We start from the raw sequence: 19786 nt of genomic DNA, 5'->3' as shown, positions 1-19786 counted from the left end.
AACTGTTGTGTGATACATCAGCCTGACTTCCCCTAGTCATTACTGCCCTGGACATGGACGCCATGATGAGTACGACCTATGCATGGCTGGAAAACCCAGTGAAATCTAAAGTGCAGTCTCCTGGTGTTAATAATACCCTGGATAGTGAGTCCCAAAGTCTTACCACAAGGAGGAGAAACACCTACAAAGCTTTGATCAACATGCTGAACCAACATTACTTTATTTCCAGAAACTGCACGGTACCAGACACCCCCAGCCTGTTCGATGACCACATCTGGCCCATGAATTTGAATGATTTGTTTGACACGTACAGTGCATTACTTGTTATTTTGCTCTTATTGTGTTTATTGTCCCTAATATTGGAATATCTAATCTTAAATTCATGCTATGGGCTGAAGTACAAATAGACTGCCACCTTCTAGCGTGAGAAGAGTTGTTATAGTTGCTAGAAGATATTTAATGATCAACCCACAAGACATTTACTCTATTAACCTGGCTTAGTCACACAAATTCTGTAATTTTACTTTGGCTTCAATCCATAACAGAGGCCCATAGGCCTGTTTGGGTATGGCAGCGCCTTTGGTGTCAACATCATTTCTAATTACCATAGAGATGGTATGATTTCACCTTGACCTGAGTGTGATCAGCTAGATCAACATTTTGTTAAATGTGTGACACATGATTTAATATTATTTTCATTCAGGTACTTCAATTTTTTCCCCTGCATATGTGTCAGCTCGGTCTCTCCAGCGCTCCCTGCTGTAGGACTTCTTGAACTGCTGAAGTCATGTACATGCATTACTTGTGGTTTTACTCTTATTATCTTTATTGTGTTTATTAGTTACCTTTGTAGTGTCTTTTGAGTCCAAGTCTTTTGAGCTGGTCACCATCTATTCATGACAATTACAATTATAATATAAGCTCACATGGGCTGGGCACCACAGGTGAAGGACACTTAATAAATAAAATTAATAAAAATCAACATTAAAAATTGAGAACCTAGCAACACAACATTTATTCTTTTTTATTATTATTATTTAAAATTATTATTATAAAGTAGTTTCAGTTCATAAAAGCTGTCTCACTAGGAAGTATCAACATCATATATACACACCAGCATATCTGACTTTACATTGAACGTATGTGCTAAATGTTCCCTGCCTTTTCTTTTGTAGGTCACTGCATGTGAATGTAACACATAAATGGCACAAGAACACAGATTCATTTGAACAGTTGTGACAGTGAGTGAGTGTGAGAGGATCAAGGTGAAGGGTGGCCAGAGAGAGGAAGCTGTCTCTTTAAGAAGTTGTTGCATGAAGCTGGTGATTTTCCACTCAAACTGATATTAAAAGCGCACCAGCTCGTAGAAACAATGCTCTCACAGACAAATAGATTAAATTGTTCCACTCAGCGTTAAAACGTAGCTGGCTTACAAAACAAGGAACAACAGGCTGCTTTAGTGAAAAAAAAAACGAGGAACCCGGCAACACATCAAGTCAGTAAATGAGGTTAATATTGATTTTTATTGTTTTTAAGAAAACTGTAAGATAATTGAAGAAGTGTTGAAGCTGTTCGCTTTTAAACTGTTGATTCGCGTAAAGAAATAACTGTTTAATATGAAAGTCATTTGTGTTTTTGATGTTAGACAGCAGATTCATTTTATTCTCTTGATATAAACACGTCGCATTTTGCTTGTCTCTGTGATATGATGCTGTATCCTGATTTATCCCTCCGCTATAAAAACCCTGCGTTTTAAAGCTGCTTTTTAAAAACACGTGTTTGGGGTATAAAACACGGGTTTGGCCTTTGAACCCAGTTCCCTGTGTTTATAGCTGATAAGACCCTGCTTCTCGCTTCTCTTTGATCTTTTTATTTTTTTAATTTTTTTATTTTGTAGTTGTTAGATGTCTGTGGAGATGCGTTCAGGCGCGCCCAGCCTTCATCAGTGACATGTGGTGTGTTTGTTTGTTTATGTTGGAGCACGTTTATTCTCACTTGCAGACTCCAGGTGGACCCCACCCTGAATGAATGAATGGATAATGACTGAATGAATGCGTGTGCACTCTCCAGAAGAGTCTGCTGAATTAGGTCTGATGACCTAAGACGTTTACTAGCTTATATCTTATGCTTAGTAGCACATAGGCTACTTAACCTACTTCTTCTTCCTCCGCCTAGTCCAGAGTATGATTGATTGACGTGTGTCCTTTAATAACCCCAATCCGCCCTCTCAGCGGGATAAAAACGGAGGGGTCACTGCACTTTATTATTATTATTATTATTATTATTATTATTATTATTATTATTATTTTTCGTAGTTGCAGGTGCTCAAAATACAGTTTACAAACAGGGAACTTGCAACAGGGGATTTGTCAAGTACTTCCCGAAGGTTCCCTGCAAAATAAGGCGTGGTTTATTAAAATTCACAACAATGTTTGGTCTTTTTCAGTTAATGTTTGAATGTTTAATGTGAAAAGATCACTGTTATCCGTTGTATTCAATGTGCAGCAGCATGTTTGACCTTTTTTAATGAGCTAAAAGTCATTATTATAACCTCGAGATAAATGTTGATTTTCTGCTAAGAGTTATATGAGATATCTGATCACCACAATATCAGGACTGATTTTGAAGCCTCAGGCAAAACTTATGATGGTTTCAGGAAAACAAAACAAAACATAGATTTAAGATTATAACTGCAAAATTTCAGACCTGACTGCCTTTATTCAACAATAACTTTTTTTTTTTTAACACAGGCTTTCCATGAGTTATGAACAAACGCCACAAGGTTTCTCTTTTGTGTGCTGACCCACATTGAACAGGCTCTCTTGTTTGTTGCAAGCAACAACTACCTTTAAAATGCAAACCCTGTTGTCTCTCTCATAATAGATTAGACAGCATCTATCAAGAGTTATATATAACCTAAAATAGTACACAGAGCATGACACTGACCAAAATATGATGGATAGATATGATGGATTATGGCGTCATGCAGAGCTAAGTCAAAGGTGTGTGTGTGTATGGGTGCGTGTTTAAATGACAGCTTGTCATCAGCCGATCCTTGTCCTCCATTTTAACAGTGCAAATCCTGCAGAGGAATTTATCAGTTTTTTTAATTGACTCTTGCGGACCACCCTTTATCCGGATCATTGTGCGCTCTTAGAAGCAGTGAATAGTATCTAAACAGACGATGGATGAAGCGGAGGAGACACATTCCCTTATTAGGAATTGTTAAAAGTTGATACTGTACTGGTTTACATTTCCCAGATAACAAACCTCATGTCATGAACGAATGGAGGGCAGTGTTCAAAACGTCCTGCATACCAGGAATTATCACGGCATAAGTGTGAATAAAAATAGTTTTCACACAAAGATGCTTGGAAGTGGCGTGGTGATGTTATGAGGGGCTTGTTATGAAAGCGTGCTTTATATTTTAGTGCAGTAAAAGTAACACAAAAACTCTCAGTGCTGCTTTCAGTTCATCCATTTGTACAAGACCATAATTCAAGAACCCCTCAGTGGTTGGACCAGCCCACCCTTTCTTTGCCTCTGACTTGTCCTCTGTGTGTCCAACATGAATAAAAAAGTATGTGTGTGTGTACGTGTGTTACATACTCACACCCCCCCTCTACCACTTGGCTGTGTGTATGTTTGTGGGCAGGCAGAAGTGGGAAGTGGAAATTTACAGCCCACGTTGGTACCTGAGTTGTCTGTCCCAGTGAGGCTGTGTCCAATCTCTTCGTTGGATTTAATTGTCTTTAGCCAAGGGGCGGGCCCTGGTGTCAGCTCCACTTCTTGTGACCCGTGTCGGCATAAAGACATTCAGCACAGAGGAATGGTGACAGCTGAGAGAGAGGAACTCTGTACATAGTCGCAGCCATGAAGGAAATGTAAGTTATCTTTGCTTCGAGACTTGATTTTTCTGTATGAATGGACCTAAAATAGTTGAATCAAAAGAGGTGAAATGCTCTGGTGGATATTCTAAGAGTCTGCTTTTTGTGTTGAAAGGTTAAATAAATAGAAGAACTAGAAATTGATTTTTATTGTTGACTTTTTGTGATTCATATTGACAGGGGAAAATATTTCATTTGAACATCAGTGAGGCTTTTAGAAGTTATAATACTGTGCTGTTATGTTTCATTAGAAGGAATTTGTAGTCAAGTATGTGGGTTAAATCTCAAGGACAGTGTGCCTTAAGTCTTATCTGGCAAGCAGACAGCTTCCTAACACCATGCAAGCAGGTGAAAGCATACGCTGAGCAGACGAGAGTCAAAGGGAGGGAGGGAGGGAGGGGGAAAGGGATAAAAAGAGAGAGAGAGAGAGAGACAGAGAGAGAGAGAGAGACAGACAGAGAGAGAGAGACAGAGAGACAGAGAGAGAAACAGGATGAGAAGCACAGTGGCCAAGAACTGATCCAGTTATGTAAGCAGGTCGGAGAATGGAAAAGCGGTTCAAGTTGAGTTGTCATGCATAACAGGAAGAGTTAAATCCCAGAAAATGATGGGACACGCTTTTCGCACACGGGGTGGGGATGGAGGGGGTTGTTGTTTAAGCGTTGATTAAGTGTTCTCACTTAATCAAGACATCGAGACAGTTCAGTAGGAATGTGAGTGCATTTAGGGATTGTTCTTCTTAATGTGGCCGATGATAGAAGAGCCTTTTCCTGAAGGGAGGAAACTTGTCCAACTTTAAATGTTTCTCTGATTTCCAGCGTTTTCAAGCAAGAACAAAACGCTAATATTTTGGAGGCGTGGCACTTTTCTGTATAACTTGTTCCTTTTATCTAACTTCAACAGTCAAAAGAGTTTAAGGCGAAGTACTTGATGTCGCACTGCAGACTCTTAAAAAAAAAAGAGTAAACCTTTCACAATAGTATTATAATCGCATATTTTATGATTGATAAAGCTCTTTTGTTCTTCGTTATGTGCCAGCTGGGAGCTTAACTCTCATTCAGTTCTGACATCACTTACTCGGTTATTCCTATCCTATTACTTGGTTATTCCTATCCTCTCTGGCTCATCAGGGGAAAGAGGATACATAAGACACACTCAGTAATAACAAAACCGGTCTTTCTTGGAATGGCAGTTTACAGTGTAAACACTCAAGTTAACTTAAGCTGTTGTATCTTCTGGAGAGCGACCAGGTCTCTGGGAATGTGGCGTGATATCTCCCTCTCTAAATTTAGATTACGGACCTGTTGCTGAAACAGTAGCAAAGGAAGAAAGCTAAAAGAAAACTTTCGTTCAGGGTCAGGCAAGGTCTTAAAGGCGTGTATCATGTCCAAACATTCACTTTCCTTTTCCTTTAGACAATATACCCCCTTCTGAGCAGAAACGAGAGTAATGTTGGAAAACAAAACTGTATGTACAGCTGATCACAAACACTGCTTTCAATGTGCACATACTGTCTTGATGTTTGGGTACAGTTTAACTGTATGATTTGCATATAAGATACATATTTGTTTATCTACAGGTTGATTGAGGTGAATAAAGACACAGTGGGTATTTTCACTGTTTGATTGTACCGCGATAAAGAGGCATTTGCCTCGTGTAAACATTTCTCTAGTTTGAATGACCTCCATGTATCAGTTGTTCAGATTAGCAAGATTAGCAACATAGTACTGTATATTATGTGCTTAGTGGTTACACAGCACATGCTTGTAACGCAATCAGGAGACAGCATTATCTCCCTGATGCTCCTCCCTATCTGAGTCTTATCCCACTCACCTCTCTCCCTTTGTCTTTGTCTCTCTCTCTATCCCCATCTTGTATGTTGCCGTCCACAGCATGGCACAAAAAGAGAAGCTCCAATGCCTGAAGGACTTCCACAAGGACACCCTGAAACCTTCACCGGGGAAGAGCCCAGGCACACGGCCCGAGGATGAGGCTGAAGGCAAGGCTCCTCAGAGGGAGAAGTGGGCTAGTAAGCTCGACTTTGTCCTGTCTGTGGCTGGAGGCTTCGTCGGATTAGGAAACGTCTGGCGCTTTCCTTACCTTTGTTATAAAAATGGTGGAGGTAGGCAGCAGACACACACACACAACAGGTGCCAGATAAGCCAAAAGCGAAGCAAGAACATGTCTTACTCTGAGCTTTTTTTCTGTATCCACAGGTGCGTTTCTCATCCCTTACTTCATCTTCTTGTTTGGGGGTGGCCTGCCTGTGTTCTTCCTGGAGGTTGCACTGGGCCAGTACACCTCTGAAGGAGGGATCACCTGCTGGGCCAAGCTTTGCCCCATCTTCACGGGTCAGTCCGAGAAACATAAACACTTTACATGCTCAATAACAGAAATAGAGGCTGTGCATCAGAGCCTCTCTGACAGGATAATTTATTATTTAACACGGAGTAAAAGCCTTATATGCCCAAAGATGCCCTGAATTAACTTCCTGTTTCAGTCCAGTTCACAGGTCCTAAGTAACTGAACTTACTTCATTACGTTAATTTGTGTTGTGTAAACAACATTACACAGCAGAGTGAAGCAGGAGTTTAATATTGAGTATCATGGAGGAGGAATGATATCGGCATACTGTACACATGTATATGTTCCTGCACACACACATTGATGTAAACATAAACAGCTCAAGCTTGACGGGCACTCCAACACATAAAGTCATCCTCGGATTGCAGATTTAGTGTGTACAATGGATTGATGAGGTCTTGGTTACCATGGAAACAGACTAGCAAGAAAACATCAAGTTGCCTAGCAATGGATACAGTCTCACACAGCAGGCCTGCATGAAAAGATCATTTTTTGTTGACACGGAGCTGCTGCGTAGATTCACTCGTCTTGTCGCAGCTTAAAGGATATGATACATACTCCTGCAACAGTGTTGTTAGGATCAGGTTTTTTTCACCGGTCTCATGACCTTAGATCACCATGAGCTACTGATACTCTTGACTTCTGATACTACTGACACTCTAGGGTCCAACATTGCTACTGCTGTAGGTACAGCCTCTCCTACCATTGAGTGATAGCTGCAGACAAGCAATGGGGCAGCAGCTGCTGTCACACCCTTACTCATGTTCACATGCAGCACTTGACATGAAAAGAGAGGAAACTGTGTGGCACCGGATCTCTGGCAGCTGCCGATGGTCTCCGCTATTCACGGAGCGCTGAGACTGCTGTCTGTCCATCTGGCGCAACGTCTGGCACAGCAGAGAAAGTCCACAAGTGGTCGGAAAATTTGGCCAATCACAAATCGTCCCATTGTCCCTCCGTCACCCCCCGTTCACGTGTTTTTTTTTTAATTTATTTATTTTTCATCACACGGAGAATTCATGACCTTACTCCGTGAACACCAGCACACAGTGGAGTGACACACGCACACACCTGTCAATGCATTGACTTGTCCATCAGTTTGCATTTGGTATGTGGGAACGAGGAGGTGGGGGCAACAGAGATGATCAGTTTAAAAATACCCATGAGCAGTGGAAGAGTACCGGGGTTTTCTGTGACCAGGTTCATGGTAAAGTCATCTAAGAATAGTGCAAAAACACTAAGGACATTATTATAGTAGATCGCAAATCAAGCTTTGAGTTTCTGATATCCTGTTTTTACACTTGTTCAACAGGAGTGTCCAGTTTAATTGTTAATGTTTAAAGAGTAATTCAGCACCGTGCTGAAAATCAGTGTTTAACTACACTTAGATCCAGTATCACTGATGGGTGTGGCCAGAAGTGTGCCCCTTTAACTACACCCACCACACCCTGGAGTACTCTTTTACATCACAGCATCAACATCATGAGTTAAACCACACGGTGGTCAGAAAACTATAATACAAATGGATATAAATGGATGTCTACTTGTATGTGAATGGTGTTATTGCCTGACTCTTCAGTTCCCCTCAGCCTTATGTAACTTTACAGCTCAATATCTAATTTTTCAGTACCATTTTTGGTCATAGCAAGCAGCTGGAAAAGCTCTTAAAACCAAAGTGACCACTGGGAATGCAGCAGTTAACTGTTGTCACTATTAACCACAGTTTAAAACGTAACATAATATAAAGGATTCAGTTACACTGAGTTCTGCCACTTACAATCAATAACGTAAGGGTTATTAGTGAAAGTTAGCAGTTGGGATTTTAGTACACTCTTAACAAAGATCAACAAAGCAGGAAAAGGAGCATTGCACCATTTATATGCTTAACATCTGCATAAGAGATGTTGTCAATTTCCCTCTTACATGTTTACTAAAACTGCAAAGAACAAATAAACAATGCTAATGTGATTTTCTACATACGTAGCGTTGTGCAATAAATGCATTCATTATAATCGTGAAACTGTGAATTTAATAGCTAAGAGCGTGTGATTTAGGCTAAACTAAGCTATCACACAAGCAAAAGTTTAACTCTATGATCTGAAGGAAAAAATAAATAAAACCACTGTTTTGTATGATATCTTGAGCTGAAGTTATAATCAGGCTTCTTTCCTTCTTTTCGTTCAGGTATCGGCTATGCCTCAGTTGTGATCGTATCTCTACTGAACATCTACTACATTGTGATCTTGGCCTGGGGACTCTACTACCTGTTTCAATGCTTTCAGCCAGAGCTCCCCTGGGCAAAATGTAAACAGCCCTGGAACACAGAATTCTGTGTAGAGGACACAGTACGCAAGAACAAGACCCTGTGGCTAGCAAGCAACATTACCAACTTTACCTCCCCTGTCACTGAGTTCTGGGAGTGAGTATTGCTGCCAGCATGCCGAAATAGCATGCACACAAATGTGAATATACTAAAGTAACACTGCCTCTTTATCTTGTTTACATAAATGTGTTTGGACAGGCACCGTTCCTACAAAAGGGACAGTTTACTTTTAGTTTATTATAAACTTTATTTGTACAGCACCTCTTATGTGTTCAATGCAGCTCTCTCAAGTTTGACTGTAGTTGTCAAACTAAACTGAAATATCAACCTCAATCCCAATCTTTTTCGGACCCATTTGCTTCGTTACGTGTTTAAATTCGATGACAATTCATCTCAACAAAACAGAAGTGTTAATACAGCATTAGACACTTAAAGGTTCTAGCTTTTCAAAATAGTCTTCTCACCATTTCAGTCTGTATTCAGAGTCTGCAGAACAACACAAAAAAGCCGAGTCATGTGTCTGTTTGATTTCCACATTTATTGTCATTTTAATTAATCTTTTGTGTTAACAACTTCCTTGGGTGTGTATTTAAAATGTAAAAGACCACATCTTCTGTCGCAGTCCCCACAAACTGCCATTAACCTCTTCTTTGCTTTTGTCTGCCTTCTGTAGACGTAATGTCCTGAGCATCTCCACTGGGATTGAAGACATAGGGCCCCTCAAGTGGGACCTGGCCCTGTGTCTCCTAGCAGTATGGGTTATCTGCTTCTTCTGCATCTGGAAGGGAGTCAAGTCCACTGGGAAAGTGAGTGCCGAGGCGTAGACACATCCTGTACTTATTGTGTTGCCTGGATTCTGTTTGGCCTTTACTTCTTACCCCAACAAGTCAGTGACAAAACACTGTTGCTCAGAGCAAACCCACATGCTTGGAAGGCAGTTAATTTGGTTGATTTAAAGACACAAGCCTCTGCTGTCCTGGAAGTTGCTTGTTGGCCAGACTCACTGTCGGCTGTAAACCGTTGACTGCTCCTTAGCCCTCTTTCTGTTTTTGTTAGCAGGACAGAAACTGAGCCAGAGCCAACAGGAGGAACTCTGTGAGGAAAATTATTAACTCTATTTATTTCCGTAAACGCTTCGATCATTGCCGTGATTACTGTGCCTTAAAATGATCATTGTTAATCTTTAACCAGGTAGCAATTCAGAAAACGAGAAAGCCTTTATGCAGTGTAGTCGACTGTTTTGTCCTCTACTTGACTGCTTGCACTCCATCTCAAACTCTCATCAAGACTTTTGGAGGCAGCATCCATCACTGTTCACAGACGTATGTACTTTTACTCTGTGAAAATACTTAGGGTAGAGGGAAGTTGTTGCCAGATTACAAGAACAATGCTTCTTTTGTCCCGCAGTTTGGAAAAAATATAATTTCGAAATGAGAACTGAGGAACTGTTTATCTCATATGGATGATGAGTCATACTTCTATAACTGTGGTTCAGTGTCTTCACTAATAATTCTGTTTTCCTGTTTTTAGGTGGTGTACATAACAGCAACATTCCCATTTGTGATGTTGATTGTGCTCCTGGTGCGTGGAGTGACCCTGCCTGGGGCATCTGAGGGGATCAAATTTTACCTTTACCCTGACCTGACCCGCCTACAAGATCCAGAGGTAGGAAAACGAAAAACTCCTCCTTCTCCTTCTGTAATAGCTGCCTAATCTAAGTCTCCTCTCAAATCTGTCACACCTCTGTCTCCAGGTATTAAAAGAATAGTTTTATGAAATACGCTGTGAGACTTAGACGAGAACATTAATACCACTATCATGTCAAAGTAACAAAATCCACTCTTGTGCTGGAAAGTGGATTTTGTGATCTTTAAACAAATCCATGCTTTCACACTCCGTATTATGCTATGCTAAGATAAGCTAAGTGGTAGCAGACAGATTTTGAAGTGGTACCAATCTTCTAATTTATCTCTCAGAACTTTCTGTGTAGATGTATAGTTTTACATGCATTTCTTCTTTTGTTTTGTAACTCGATTACATAACTTCTGGAGTGATTGGATTACCTTTAAGCAGACATGCCTCGACTGATTATCCCCAATGTGTCCTGTGTAAAGTTACACTGTGTGTCTGAGTCCTTGTAGAAGCCCAATATATTTACATTATCAATCGTTGACTGCTACTTTGGTGTAAAACAGGTCACTTGTAGCGAGGTACCACAGTTCACCTCTTATCTGTTGAGCCTTATAGCATCTTTACGCTCGTTGTTTTCATTTTCCAGCCATAACTTTTTACTGTTTTAGGTCTTTTTTTTGTGGCTATTTTTAGTGAAAAATCCCTAAAAACTGACTGTATGCTGTTAGCACCAAACAGCAGACAGACACAGTTAGCGAAAGCTGGTCAACATAGCAGAGCATTTAGCCTATATATTTCCCTGAAGAACCGGTGGAGACCAAAAAAGGAGCTCAAAGAGAGTGAAAACTGGATTTACATTCATCAGGTGTCCAGAAACACGACTCCAAATGAATGCTAATGTTGCTCTATAACTGCTGGATATCCAAATAATTGTAAACAAGCTTTGTTTGTTTGATTGTTAACGTTGTGAAAGTCAGCAGTCCTCTTCCCCTGTCTCCTCAGGTTTGGATTGATGCAGGAACACAGATTTTCTTCTCCTATGCCATTTGCCTGGGAGCCATGACGTCCCTCGGGAGCTACAACAAATACAAATACAACTGCTACAGGTGAGCTGTGTTTCCGCTGGGGGGGATCGGGACTGTAGTAGTGACAGCAACTCGTGTCAGAGACGGTTGCGTGAAAAGAAAATGGGAACTTCGGTTCCGCTTGTGTTCATTAACAACCTCCATGACATATGTGTGACATAGGGACTGTTTGCTGCTGGGAGGCCTCAACAGCGGTACCAGTTTTGTGTCTGGCTTCGCAATATTTTCCGTCCTGGGCTTCATGGCACAAGAACAAGGGGTGGACATTGCCGATGTGGCAGAGTCAGGTACGAGGGTCCGAGGTGATGGCAGCAGTGATGGTGGGCGCTGCTGCCAAAAGAAAAAGATAATTGGAAACTCAAAACAACAGCAAATTTTAGGGGGAAAAAAGTAATTCACGTAATTTATTTAAGGAAACGATGATGCTGAAATGTAGAGGTATCGGCAATTGCACACTCCTTGAACAAAAGCCTCAAAGAAACAGAATTGTTACTTGTGTGAAAACATGTTCCACCTTTTTCTGAGGACAGATTACATTGCATTGGTCAAGTGCTGTGTGTTGTAGCTACACAATGAACTGCGGTGTTAAAGAGCACCTGTACTGGGCCATCATCATTATTACAGGTGTTCAATAGCACCAGGTGTCCTCATGTCCCACACCTGCTCATGTCTCATTTAGAAGCTTTACATCTTTTTGAACCAGGGGACATTGGTAAGAAGAAGACACCGTACTTTGTTTGTACCCTGTTTGTACTTTGTACTTGATATTTCTGACCTGCAGCACTTCACTGTAAGCCCAGTTCTGTTAACAAGCTGTGGATCTCCTGAGGTGGACGCCACCGGTTCTGTTTCTGCCTTCCCTTTTTTTTTTTACTCTATGTGGACTTTGAAGGAGATGCGTCTTCTTTCAGCATGCTCGCTCTGTTCAGTTAAAATTAAACTCATGCTATCTTTTTAAGACTTGCCACTTGAACATAATCATGTGAAATCAAACTACAGTTGCATGACAATGACAGTAATTCTGTGACAGCATGCTAGTGTGTACATACAAGATGTTCCATCGTATATGAAAAACCAAAATGTTTAAAGCATTTTTTTTCATCATAGAGATCCATTTTGTGCAGCTGTTCACTTGAGGCACTAGTCTTTAAGGCTGACTTTGTGACTCGTGCTATCATTATATCCTGTCGATTTGGTTCATGGCTTTGCTGAAGTTAGCAGCCGCTTAGTTTAGTTTAGATTAGATTAGATTTATTGTTATTGCGCACACTAAATATCAGCACAGCTTGTGCACACAGTAGCAAAAGTGCACACATGTAATATATATAAAATATTCAAAATGTAAAGCAGCTATAAGATGGCAGTGTTTAACTGTGGTGAGTACAGTTTAAACAGAACCTGTATGTGCAGTAGTTTTTACAGTATAAACAGCAATGCACAGTGTAAAAGAGACGATTCTCTACAATTGACTATGATGGCTGATATTTGTCCTGCAAGTAAACGCGTACAGGATGCTATAAGTGTCTGTCAGTTGATGGACATATTCATATTTTCTGTAGATTGTTGGCAGTGGCAGACCCCCGCTCACCCTCTCTAGCTTAATCTTTACATTCATTTTCCAATCCCCTTATGTCGTCCAAGATGAAATCAGATAGAAATGTTAATTCCGTTCTCCGCCCCCTTCTCCCCATCCCTATTATGTTCTCCTTCCAGGTCCGGGCTTGGCCTTCATTGCGTACCCTAAAGCTGTATCCATGATGCCAATGCCAACTTTGTGGGCCATCCTCTTCTTCATCATGCTGCTGCTCCTGGGCCTCGACAGCCAGGTCGGTATTTCACAATGACTTTGGTGTCAGGTTATGGACAGAACAGTTAGTTGGTGTACTGCCCATTCATTTCACACAAACACTTGCCAGGTCCCATGGTTTAGTTGGCTTCTGCCAGTGTAAAACACATTTAGTGTCTCCCTGATTTACATCTCTGAGGTATCAGATAACTGATGGACAGGAAAAGCACTCTGTTCCCACAAAAGCATTTTACTACCTCTCTTAATCGCAATCTGTGAGGATTATAACCCTTTTAATGCCCTTTAATACCACAAATTAAGTTTTTAGAAGTCGATGGTCACTTGCCAAACATTTACTTAGTAGAAGTCGTTAGAATAGCTTGCATGCAAGGCATCTAGCTTTGATAGGCAGATCTTTGATTAAGAGAAGATAATCTAAGTAGACAAAACACAAGTGTATGCCTGAGGGATTCTCCGGCTATATCACATTTCAAACCTCAAGTGTAATTCTACTCCTGTGCTAACTCAGTACCGCACATGTCCGGCTACTCATCTCAGCCAACTGCAAGATCAGGCCGACGCGCTAAATTTGAGCACATGTAAATGCAGCAATTTCCATGACAGACCAGTGACAGTGTACATGTGCGTGTGTGTGTGTGGCGGGGGTGCATTTTTCACCATAAATTTCATGCAGATTTGTAGCCCTGAATGCTATATATTGTTAACATCCCTCACACATACATGCCACAGTTATGTAAGGGGTTTTTGTTGTGCAACAAAGGAGCATGTTCTTGGTGCTTTTGATAAATTGGAACAATTTCATAATTTTGTTATGATACTATGCAGCTTATGAGGCAATGCTGAGACACAGGGGAACAACAGCAAGAGACACAGATAGGGAGACGGAGACAGTGATTCACTGTTGTTTTGTTTCTGTTGTGTCTTGGTAGCAACAAACCGGAGCTGCAGACAGGAGCCCCGTTTAAATTCTCATTACTGCCCCAACAAAGACAGCTCTCATTCTCTAATCACTTGTTTGTTGAGGCAAAACAAGAGCTGCATGCACACAGAAAAAGACAGTTCATTTGTTTTGTTTTTTTCTTTTTATGAGAATGTAACGGTTGCATTTGTCCCTGCAGTTTGTTGAAGTGGAAGGACAGATCACCTCAATCGTGGATCTATATCCATCCCTCCTCAGAAAGGGTTACCGACGAGAGATTTTTATAGCTGTGATGTGTTTCATGAGCTATCTCCTGGGACTCGCCATGGTAACGAAAGTAAGTCCCAACCAACAGTCACTGCACGGAGCCTCTGCACTCTCACTTCTGCTGCTTATCCTGTTTAGAAAAGGAAAAGAGACTCTGTGTATTTGGATCAGGGGCAGAGATAACGCCACAGACTTTCCACTCGCCTGTTAGCTTCATTGTTACGACCAAATATGGCTTCCTACCACCTTCACCACTCACATCCTGTGTGTCTAAATGGAACAATTCGGAATGCCGTTTTCCATTTAGCAGTTAACTGTGTTTCAATGACGTCTCGGCACCTGTTGAACTCTTGCTTCTGTTGGTAGGACGCCAGAATTCTTGTACGCCGCTTTCAACACCTCACCCGCCCACCCTTATTCTATCTCTGTGACTTTCTTTCTTCCACACACACACATCAGAGAGATAATTAATGCAAGCTCTCCTTCTTTTCTCTTTTATAGGGTGGCATGTATGTGTTTCAACTCTTTGACTACTATGCAGCCAGTGGTGTGTGCCTTTTGTGGGTTGCATTCTTTGAATGCATTGCTGTAGCCTGGGTTTATGGTAAGTGGAAACAACTCTATGTGGTGATGTGAAGTTTCTGTAGTGTGTGTGTGTGTGTGTGTGTGTGTCGTATTTCAAAGTAATGATCCTGAGGAGTTTAAAAAGGCACAAATGATCTCTTTGATGGTAAACAAAGGTGTCCTTGTGGTAGTAAATATGTTCAACTGCATGGCAGGGTTAGGGTGGGGGTTAGGTTAGGGGGCTGGGGATAGTCCTTTTCTAGATTGTGATTGGCTATCCAGGGTTGCCTCCCACCATATAGATAGATATACATCCTACTGTAAAATGAATGAAGGAAAACAGTAAGTCTAATGAGGAAAAATGTGGTACAAAGGGTCACAAACTATAGATTTAAAACAGTAGTTTTAAAACATCTTGCCAGAGATTGTAGTTGAAAATGAATCAGCTGGCTAACATTGGGACACTTACAGAAATGTAGATTGATGTGCATTATCCTTGTAAGTTAATAAGTTAATTGCTTAAATGAAATTAAAAGTCGGGAGCCAGTTTCATGGATTTGGGAAGGTGCTCTAATTTTCTAATCTGTAGTCGTTGGCCTGATGTTAAAAAGAAACTAAAATACAGGATAAAACACGAATAAGCCACCTGTTCAATGATCTCTTGGTCAAGGTAGACCTGGGAAACCATGATAAACATCAGGTACATATACAGCAGAGTGCACACACACTAAACAATGCAATAAAACATCAAATAAACACTGAGTAAAGATAAAGGATGACCCAGTAAGCTAGTTATAACTGACAAAGCTGACACTGTTTATACTACATACAGCACATGACCTAGAGGAAATGTGCTGCAGACAACAGAGATAAGGGGCTATAAACCTGCTCATTTAAAGAAGTAGATATGAAGGTCATTCTACAATAACAAACAATACGACGTGAGCAGTAGACACTGATGGTATGTTATGTACAATGTTCATTATTTTGACCAACGTTTCTGAAACATAACCTTGAACTCATGTTTATTGTCTTTGTTTGTGTTGGATAGGAGTTGACAACTTCTATGATGGTCTTGAGGATATGATTGGCTACAGACCAAACCCATGGATGAAATGGAGCTGGACCATAATCACTCCTGTGCTCTGCATGGTGAGAGTTCAGCTTTTGTTTGGAGTGTAACTTTATTGAGTTGGAGTCATACACATGTGACGAGTTGAGACTTTCAAGGTCACAGAGATATGTACAACTTGTACTAATTTGTTTGTCTTTCAGGGCTGCTTTGTCTTCTCCCTGGTGAAGTACAAGCCCTTAACCTATAACAAGGTGTATGAGTACCCTGACTGGGCCATCGGTCTGGGCTGGTGTTTGGCCCTGTCCTCCATGATCTGCATCCCCATGGTGATGGTCATCAAGATCTTACAGTCTGAGGGACCCCTGATTGAGGTGAGCTGACTCAACCCTTTAATGTTTTTAAAGGAAAAGAAAAAATTCAAAAATTTCTAAAAATACATTTATTTTGCCTTATAGAGGATCGATATCACTCTTATATCTGTACCCGAAATATGAAGCTAGAGGCTAGAGGCGGGAGGTGATTAGCTTAGCTTAGCATAAAGACTGGAAACAGGGGGAAACAGCTAGCCACACAACACTTTATATCTTGTTTGTTTAATCTGTACAAGAAGTGTCAAGCATACTTTTGGTCACATTGCTAGCACAACTGTCCTTGTGTGTCAAGTATCAAGCAATGGAATTGCTTCCCTTGGGTTCATGGCATCGATTTTTCCAAATAAAAACTAAAACAACATTGTAAAATCCACAGACGTGTTGTCAGAAGTTGAAAGATGTCACACACACAAATGCAGATGTAATACATAACGAAGTTTGCCTTTTTAAATTTGATAACCGTCATATTTAGCCTTAATCTGCTTCAGTTTCTGGTGATCATTAATCTAATCTAATCATCATTTCCTGCCCTCAGAGGATCAAAGCCGTGGCAGCCCCAGCAAAGTCAGGCGTGAGCTCTCGCCCGAAGGAGTACACCTTGAAGGGCAGCGAGCTGACACAGCCCCTGGACCCAAACGGGAACAATGGCTTGATCAAGCCCACCCACACCATTGTAGAAACAATGATGTGAGCGCTCTCTGTGAGAGGAATAAGATTGATGTGCTTTCTGTGTTATTATCATATTTGCTAACATTGATAATGGTAGGTTTACATTGTCCAATATATTCACGTTAGAGATACTCTGGTTTGATTTCTATGAAGAGTTATATATTATTGTTGTAATTTTTTTCTCTTGTAATTTTTATTTTTTATTTTTTACTATATCAATATTGTTGATGTTACAATTGTTGTCGCTGTAGTTGGCACTGATCTCAGTTTAGGCAGTATTTTGAAATAGACATATTCAATGTTTACTACCTTTCTGTTGATTCCGGAGAGATATGGGAATTTACCTTTTTCGGTGTAAGAAATTCTCACCTCACATAAATTCAGTAAACTAAGCAAGTAATTAACCGTGTAAAAGGTAGACAACGTCTAAAACGTGAGCTAACTTCTGATCTCTTGTCGTTTTTGTTCGTCCCACGCAGTGAAAATGAATGTACCACGAGCAACCCTCATCTAGCAGAGTACATATCTGCAACATGTTTGGTGGCAATATGCAGTGTGTAGAGTTGAGGCGCATGCAGACAGGATCTGGTGCTGCGGTGAAAACTCCTGGTTTTTCCATTCATTTGAATCGGGTAGTCTATTTTATTGAGCCAGATCCAATTTGTGGACAAACGCAGCCCAACATCATGCTGCGACCGCCAATCAGATGCTCAGATTGGTCAAACCCCTCCACAGCTTGAAAATGAAGCTATCCAGGTGGATTTATGGACTAAACTATGATACTCTACCTGTTGTGTTCTGGCTTTGTTAATTTAATGTAGCCAGCTTCTAAACCTGTATCTGGCTCACAATTTACGCTGCAAAACACACTAAGAAGTTTAATTTGGTTTGTGTCTGATGGTTTGAGAGGGAGGGAACAAGCTTTGGTTGAAGGACATAGACAGTGAATGAGAGTGAGCGAGTGTCAGTAACAAGAAAGTCAGTTAATCAGCAGAATAAAAAAGTATTTCCTGATTGTTTAACCACGATTACATACAGCACATATAGACACACCTCATTACGCACCACCGCACAACCCTGTGGCGATTTTCTGCAATGCCGGATTCTGTCTGAATGTACCTTTAATGTTGCTTGATGTCCTTTAAGTTGAACAAGGCCTTGGCCAAATACTGTGAGAAATGCATTCATAAAATCATCCATCTTAAAAAAAACAAACAAAAAACAACAACAGTTGAGACAAATAGTGAAAAACAGCTAAGGAAGAGGAAGTAAGGAGAAAAGGGAAGTGGCATTTTTAGAGTATTTGTACGCTGCCTGTGTGACTACTATAGTCAGTCCCAGTGCATTTATTGAAACCTCTCTTTGCACTTTATATGTCGTTTCACCTTTTATTGTAGTATTTGTTTTTATTGTTGCAACGTATTGCAGTTACATTTGCAACACATTTCAGGAAGAAATATTTTTAGCTTCTAACTTTTTGATATTGTTAACTTTGATATACAGTATCTAGTTGTCTCCTTGCTAAGACAAAATAAGACTAGAAATCTGACGTGAAAGATTCTGATTCATAATTATTAGTAAGATCTGTGAGAACATCATTTAAAAAGTAAAATTACATTTTTCTAAACATCCTAACAGCTCTCTCCATTGTGCTCCTTTCAGTAGCAGACGTGCTCTGCAGAACTACCACTGGATTCTAGTTTGTAATGTTCAGTTTAGGCATTTTTATTGTAGAATTTGAATTGTTTGTAAATCACACATGCCTTTTTGTAACAATTTTATACTGTACATCATATGAACACCATCACTGATTAATTAATTTTAAAGAAAACTCAGCAAGTTGAGTCTGGATTACATTTTTCAGTGTGCAATATTCATTGAAGCAATGGCATTCCCTGCTCGTTCAAAATGCACCATCAAAATTTAATGTTCGATAACGCAACAACAGTAAAATACAGAATCTGAAGGAGTTGTTGTCCTAAAAACACATGCAGGAGCCACCACAGTTACCATGCTGCTTTGTCCGTAAAAATCTTGTGCTACTTGGAAAATCAAATGTACCAAAGTATTTTTGTCTCACAGTTGTCCCCTTTGAGATGCATATTGCATCATTTCTAAATAGATTACAAATAAACATCTTTTTCTTTGGACTTTTTCGTGTCACTAACTCTTTTATTCTGAACATCTCTGACGCATTTACACCTACAAACTGGACAAATGTCCATTTATTACCATTATTATGTGTCTGGTAATTCAATGTTTAAGCTGAAATGATTTTAGAGTGACAAGATTAACATGTTAGAAACTTTTTAATAAGGCCTGATGTAATTGACAAAGAATGGACGCCGTATTCGTGATGTCACCCTTAAGTTTACTGAAGAGCCAATCTGAAGCTCTGGCTGGCCATGTTGGTAATCCTGCCTTTTGCGCCTCATGGCTAATCTAACTATTGGCAAAGACGTGGACTGTCAGTGGACCTATGGACTTTCTCTTCCACTATACCTACATTAAAGTACCAGTAGCACGTAGCTAACAGTAGGTATTTTATTGGTACCTGATTCATGCAACAAAAATGTAAATCATGGGCTGCATTATGAGGAGTTACTTGAAATTTTCATTCTAACCATAAAAAATCATGACTGCATATTAAAAGAGATGTTTAAAAGGGGATGTAGTACTGCTCAGACGATTCAGAGACTGCATTTTAGCACAATATCATCTTCATAGACATACAAGCCTCGTAGGAATGACACTAAGCTGGCTACCACTGCAGCTCTTAAATTTCAAGATGACTTAACTGCAGTAGTGTGTGCACAGCCTGGC

At 40.4% G+C, this 19786-nt stretch overlaps 1 protein-coding gene across 4 annotated transcripts; it reads left to right on the top strand.

Annotated features, from left to right (window-relative positions):
- The first annotated feature begins 1282 nt into the window (after positions 1-1282).
- Positions 1283-19113, top strand: LOC104935489 (sodium- and chloride-dependent taurine transporter). 4 transcript variants are annotated; one of them, XM_019267792.2, is made up of 15 exons: positions 1283-1495; positions 3656-3884; positions 5780-6009; positions 6104-6238; positions 8436-8670; positions 9248-9380; positions 10105-10239; positions 11209-11312; positions 11454-11578; positions 13005-13117; positions 14217-14354; positions 14786-14888; positions 15900-16000; positions 16124-16294; positions 16830-19113. In XM_019267792.2, exons 2-15 carry the CDS (start codon positions 3874-3876, stop codon positions 16983-16985), a joined length of 1890 nt encoding a protein of 629 aa, XP_019123337.1. In that variant the 5' UTR covers positions 1283-1495; positions 3656-3873; the 3' UTR covers positions 16986-19113. The 4 variants fall into 4 exon arrangements, with proteins under 4 accessions (XP_019123337.1, XP_019123336.1, XP_010749655.1 ...); XM_019267791.2 differs by having other exon boundaries at positions 1283-1508; XM_010751353.3 differs by lacking the exon at positions 3656-3884.
- The last annotated feature ends 673 nt before the right edge of the window (positions 19114-19786 follow it).

The sequence above is a fragment of the Larimichthys crocea genome, chromosome XV (assembly GCF_000972845.2).
Source record: "Larimichthys crocea isolate SSNF chromosome XV, L_crocea_2.0, whole genome shotgun sequence".
NCBI classification, from domain to species: domain Eukaryota; kingdom Metazoa; phylum Chordata; class Actinopteri; family Sciaenidae; genus Larimichthys; species Larimichthys crocea.
This window is presented reverse-complemented; position numbering and strand designations above follow the sequence as displayed.